We start from the raw sequence: 6,945 nt of genomic DNA, 5'->3' as shown, positions 1-6,945 counted from the left end.
ATCTTATCTTACAGATATAAAAAGAACTGCATTTAATGAGTAAAGTCATTACAACTCTATATTTTTTCACCGATAGTGATTAAAAAATAACTTAGAAGTACAATTATAAAGTGAGACATAAAAAGTTAAGCAAATGAGAAGGTCATCAGTAAGTTTTAGTGGTTATTGCAGTTTCGGTTCATTCTCAATTCTTGCAGCAACCACATAGATTTCCTACAAGACCTTCAGAAAATATTCAGACCCCTTTAACAAAATTTATTACAAAGGGAAAAAAATGTAGTAGTATTCAGACCCTTTACGTCTTTGATATTTCAGTTTTTCTCTTTTTAATAAATTCTTTTTTTGATAAACTGTCAATTTTATCATTATGGTGCATTGAGTCTAGATTGATGAAGGGAAAAATATTTTTGCATAAAGCTGCAACTTAACAAAATATGAAAAAAGTGTAGGTTTGTGTGTCTGTGTGTTTCTCTGTGTGTGTGTGTGTGTGTGTCTGTTTTGTGTGTGTGTGTGTGTGTGTGTGTATCTCTCCCACTACAGAGCTGCAGTAGAATGACGCGGCTCCTTTAAGTCTATTTGTTCCTTATGATTATTAGATGAATTATAGTAATTGTGACTAGAGTCTCTTCAGCAGCATCAAGTGGAAACACAGCGTCGGTGCAAATACAACATGTGATTTAGTGATTACAGGCAGAAACCTCTTCACTGTCACGACATGACCTGCAACAAGGACAAACTAAAGTGTTTTATTAATAATTATATGAGAATGACGTCTAAATGAGTTGCTATTAATAACAGCAGAAACAATAACAACAACAATAATAATAATGTTAGCTAACATTAGCTTGCTAAAAGCCAACTTGTCCTCTCTAGTAGACATAGTGCTAAATCAATATGTTTAAATCTGATAATTTTAGCTAGAAACAGACATTTAGTTAGCGTTTCAGCCCATGGTTGTGTATTGTGGTACAGATAGTGTGGAGCTCTTTCTCTGTTATGTTTACATGATTGATGTTTATGTTGTTTGATGGACTAATCCTGCTCATTATAACTTCAACAGTAGACGTCCAGAATCAGACATGTCAAACAAATTGAAGGGTTTAATTATTCACTAATTCTAACTACAATATACACAATAAATAGAAATAGATAAATAGAAGTAGCACACTAGAGCCCACACAGTATCTGTCGAAGATAATCATTCTCATAATGACAGTACATTGGTGCATATAACAATGAACAGCAATAATGCAATAGTATAATCTAATAATCTAATTTATAAGATATTTATGTGTGAGAAATGTGTGCACACTAGTAAATAGTTTCCAATGCGTTTGCCCACACTGCAAAAAAAGAAAAGTTGGGTGAACTCAAAATTTCAAGGCAACAAACTTCGATAAAATTTTAAGTTGGACAATTAAACTAAATATTCAATGTTTTGTTTTTAAATTTGCTCAACTCTGAATTCAGATTTTTGTCAACTCAACTGTAATTTGTACTCACTTATAATTTTACATTGTAATAACTTTTAATCCTTACTTCTGCTAACTTCTGCAATGTGCTGAATTGGCACGATTGTAACGCCGCTATGAAATGTCAGCTAATGTTGAGTTAGCATTGATACGCTAATGGCTACTCTTTTAGCTTGTAACAAGCAACGCCGCTAGCATCAGTTAGCCGCTAGCATCAATTAGCCGCTAGCATCAGTTAGCCGCTAGCATCAGTTAGCCGCTAGCTTTCGCTAATGACCAAATTTCCCGCATTTCACAACAAAGAAATAATAATAATTTCAAGGCAACAAACTTGGATAAAATTTTAAGTTGGACAATTAAACTAAATATTTTAAGTTTTGTTTTTGAGTTTGCTCAACTCTGAATTTCTCTGGCACGATTGTAACGCCGCTATGAAATGTCAGCTAATGTTGCGACCACAATTTTGAGTTAGCATTGATACGCTAATGGCTACTCTTGTAGCTGTAACAAGCAACGCCGCTAGCATCAGTTAGCCGCTAGCATCAGTTAGCCGCTAGCATTAGTTAGCCACTAGCTTTTGCTAATGAATTTCACCGCTTTCCCGCATTTCCCAACAAAGAAATAAGAGTTATCAGAACTATTGTCCCTTGTTGTGAACCCCAACTTAAAGATATAAGTAACAACAACTCACCAACTTGTTTTTGAGCAGACAACTGGCTTCCTTTGTTGTGCTAACTTACATTATTGCCCTAAATGTCAATAATTTATATTTCCAAGTTTTACCAACTTAAATCACTGTTTTAGGCCAAAAAATACAAGTTGGCTTTCTTGCAGTGCAGATTCTTTTCTTAGAACAATCCAGATTAGTCCAACTGTTGAGCGTGATCATTATTGTGTAAATGTTATTACAGACTTTATAAAGCCTTTATGTCCATCCTCCCTCAGGACGTCCTGTGTCTGGCTGAAGCCCGGCTGTCTCATACCTCCTCTGCAGCCGTTTGCCGGAAACTGTCTTCAGTCGGTCGACGGGTTCTCTCCATCGAATCAGTCTCAACCTTTCAAGGTCACTTTATCATCTCAGTTCTGCACGTCTCGGCCGTTATTCCTCCTGGTGCTAATTGTTCCCTCTGTATCTCCACAGATGGACCGGAAGGCTCCTGGGAGGCGAGATGGCAGCATCCCAAACCCAGATGTCTGCTTAAAAGACTGAGCTCGGACGATCATACCAAAGAGCTGTGTGTTGATGCTTCTGTTAAATCAAACGGTCTGTCCAGGCAGCAGGTACGTCACAGTCTGGAGCGGGAAACATTTTTAGGAAGCTGCTGCGTGGAGGGAAAAATAATCCAGAATGTGCATTTAAAATCCACGTCTTACACTTAAAAAGGTATAAAATACATACACATTCTGTAAACATAACATTTATCTTTCATATTCTATTTAACCCTTTGATGCACAACATGGGTCTAAAGTGACCGATATATATGAGTTTTTATGTTCTATATCTTTGCAATAAATTGTTTTCATCATTAAGTATTCCAGGTTTTCCTCAATTATTTTTTTTTGATCATCATACATCCTAATTTTATGTTTTCCTTGATTAATTTTTTAATAAAATCCCTTTTTGTGTCACAACTCTTCAAATGCTTTAGCTAAGTAGCTTGCTAACTACTTAGCTAACTTCTTGGATACGTATTTAGCTAAGTTGCTTGCTAAGCTAACTACTTGGCTAAGTCGCTTGGCCAAATAGTTAGCTAAGTAGCTTGCTAAGCTAACTACTTAGCTAACTTATTGGCTAAGTAGTTAGCTTAGCACGCTACTTAGCTAAGTAGAGAGCTACGTAATAATACAAAACTTTTTTTCTTCATAAAGTATGAGAGGCAAAATAGAAATAATGATCTGTTGTTATCAAAAACAAGATATTTATAAGAAAAGATAGAGCACAGAAACACCCAGCAAGCATTACATAACATGGGAAAGGAATGTGGGTCATTTTTGACCCATGTTGTGCATTAGAGGGGTGTCAATATGTTGTGCATCAAAGGGTTAAAGTAGGGCTGTCAATTGATTAAAATCTATTAATTAATCTCAATTAATCAAATGGTTGCATTGTATGGCTACAATGCAAGTTAATGACAGTCATATCCCGTGGCTATTCCATGGATATTTGTTCCTATTGGTTTGTTCCAAGTCACGTGACTTTCAAGGTCCCGGCGGTCAGAACAAAAAACATTTAAAAAAAAAACAACATTAAAAAAATCAATATTTTGACTTAGTTTCTGCATAAAAATGGATTTTGATCACATTTCTAGCGAGAAATATATGTTTTATTTTCTAAATATTCACTCAGTGAATGTACATAATCACTTTGTGGCGAAGATCTCGCCAGGAAAAGACAATCCGCTGTGTTTTATTTTGAAATCTCCCTGATCCTCTGTGTATTCAACGGATCAAACCTTCAGCCATTACATGCCTTGTGTCTGAGGTTGATTTGCTGATCACTGCGTTGCATTGTAGCCAAATCCGTGTCAGTTTCACGGAAATTTGAGTGATTCCGTGGCTATTCCACGGATTCCTGTGAGACCAGGTTGTTTATTTATTGCTCCATGTGCAGTACCTGAACAATGTCAAAAGTGTCTTTATCTGTGCTTGTACAAAAATGTGTTTTACACCCATAAATGTATCATTTTCTCTGCATTCAGCTGTGGGACGTGATCACTAAGTTACATTTCTCATAAAAACGAGACATCACATTTCACATATTCCACATAACACAAGTGAATTGACAAACAAAAACAACAACAAACAAACAAAAAACAAACAAACAACTCAGCACCTCACCACTGAGTCAAGGTGAATGTGCACCCTGATTTGAAGAAAGTTCAATAAGGAACTCCACACTTTTTCAAATTCCTCCGCCTTCCTCTGGTTATATAGGTCAGTCTGTCCAGTAGCACAGATCAGTAGTTCTCAACCTTTTTGAGTCGCGACCCCCAATTTAACATGCATGTTGTCCGTGACCCCCACTCACTGAACAGAATCTCACACGCACAGTTCAGATCACCCAAAAAAGACACAAAATTACCCAAAAAAGAAACAAAATGACCAAAAAAAGTAAACAAAATGACCAAAAAAGACACAAATTGACCAAAAAAAGACACAAAATGACCAAAAAAGACACAAAATGACCAGAAAAGACACAAAATGACCAAAAAAAGACACAAACTGACCAGAAAAGACACAAAATGACCAGAAAAGACACAAAATGACCAAAAAAAGAAACAAAATGACTAGAAAAGATATGAAATGACCAAGAAAAGACACAAAATGACCAGAAAAGACACAAAAAAGACACAAAATGACTAGAAAAGACACGAAATGACCAAAAAAGACACAAAATGACCAGAAAAGACACAAAATGACCAAAAAAAGACACAAAATGACCAAAAAAAGAAACAAAATGACCAAAAAAAGTAAACAAAATGACCAAAAAAGACACTAAATGACCAGAAAAGACACAAAATGACCAAAAAAAGACACAAAATGACCAAAAAAAGAAACAAAATGACCAAAAAAAGACACAAAATGACTAGAAAAGACACGAAATGACCAAAAAAGACACTAAATGACCAGAAAAGACACAAAATGACCAAAAAAAGACACAAAATGACCAAAAAAAGAAACAAAATGACCAAAAAAAGACACAAAATGACTAGAAAAGACACGAAATGACCAAAAAAGACACAAAATGACCAAAAAAAGACACAAAATGACTAGAAAAGACACGAAATGACCAAAAAAGACACAAAATTACCCAAAAAAGAAACAAAATGACCAAAAAAAGACACCAAATGACTACAAAAGACACAAAATGACCAAAAAAGACACAAATTGACCACAAAATGATCAAAAAAGACACAAAATGACCAAAAAAAGACACAAAATGACTATAAAAGACACAAAATGATTCAGCTGAAACAGATGAGTGTCTGACCTGTCTACCTGTGCAGGTGTGCGGCGGCTGGGACTCGTCTCTCTGGGCCGAGGACATGGACGCCAGCGAAGGAGACGCCATGATCTTAGCAGACGAGCTGGACTGCAGGTCCCACAACAGCTCCCCGGTGAGGAGGAGGGCCCAGCAGAGGCTGAACCGAGTCCGGGGGGCTCTGAACCGGTCCTGCTCCGTCCCGGACTCCAACAACCCCCCGTGTCTGTCCCCTCCGCCCCACGGGGACATCAGCGTCCCCGTGTCCGACCTCACGGAGATCGGAGCGGACGAACACTTGAGCTGCAGCTCCGTGTGGAGCAACAGACTCCAGAGACTCAACCGGGGCAAGTCCTGTGAGACGTACCCACAATGTAGCGCCGAGGATTGTGGGAGCTCACTGGTGGACGAGCGTATGTCAGAAGGACACGAGGACGCCGCAGAGACGTTCTGCAGCGGAGACACAAAGACTCAAGGCTGCCAGGAATGTGAGTCTAGCAGCCGGGGTTCAGGTTCTCCCTGTCAGGACGTGGAGATGGATCAGGACTCTTGTGAGGACCATCACAGTCTCTACATTCCCAACAACTACATGACCAAAAGCATGCTGTGCCTCAACCAAGAGTCCCAGGACGAGGTGAGACGCTGTTGGTTCTCCCCGTCTTCTGTGGTTCTGTTCATTTTCATTTATCCTTTATTTGTTTTCTTGAGGAAGCATTGAGGGCAACCAATGCAATGATGTCCAGAGAACAGAGGAAACACAAAACAGAGAAAACACAAAACAGAGTACAGAGAAAACACGTTTTACGATCGACAGGAAGTCTCTTTTCATCCTTTCAAAATAAAAGTAAATAAATAAAATAAATAACTGTTATCAAAACAGGCTTTTGCACAGTACTGTATATACATATATATATATATATATATATATATATATATATATATATATACACACACATATATATATATTATGTTGGCCCTGTATGCATGTTTTTATACATACAGAAATATTTATCACATTTATTATACATACAGGAGTATGTATAAAAACATAACGATTAATTGATTAACCCTTTATCAGGCAAAGAACTATATTTGGTAACTTCAGGTAATATTTAGAGAAAAAAGTTGCAAATTTACTAGATTAAAGTGGCAAATCTACAAGAAAAAAAGTTGCAGATTTACGAGAAAAAAGTGGGAAAAAAGCAACTTTTTTCTCCCAGATTCACCACTTTAACCCTTAATAGGAAACTCATTGAAATACTTGCAAATTCCAAATTTCAACCCTAGAGAATATTGGAGGATATTACATACAGCCAGAATGTATAAAAAACACATACGAAAATAATATTTTGAGAAAAAAGTTTACGAGATTAAAGTGGCAAATCTACGAGAAAAAAAAATGCAGATTTATGAGATTTAAAGTGGTGAATCTGGGAGAAAAAAGTTGCGTTTTTCTCACTTTTTCTCGTAAATCTGCAACTTTTTTCGTGC

At 36.9% G+C, this 6,945-nt stretch overlaps 1 protein-coding gene across 1 annotated transcript in view; it reads left to right on the top strand.

Moving 5' to 3' along the window:
- Window positions 1-6,945, top strand: part of LOC131993241 (kinase non-catalytic C-lobe domain-containing protein 1) — a 102,572-nt gene that overhangs the window by 37,554 nt on the left and 58,073 nt on the right. The window contains 3 exon segments of the mRNA XM_059359046.1: window positions 2,418-2,535; window positions 2,614-2,753; window positions 5,480-6,088. Coding sequence (XP_059215029.1) covers window positions 2,418-2,535; window positions 2,614-2,753; window positions 5,480-6,088 — 867 coding nt within the window.

Source organism: Centropristis striata, chromosome 20 (genome assembly GCF_030273125.1).
Source record: "Centropristis striata isolate RG_2023a ecotype Rhode Island chromosome 20, C.striata_1.0, whole genome shotgun sequence".
Taxonomy (NCBI): Eukaryota; Metazoa; Chordata; class Actinopteri; order Perciformes; family Serranidae; genus Centropristis; species Centropristis striata.
This window is presented reverse-complemented; position numbering and strand designations above follow the sequence as displayed.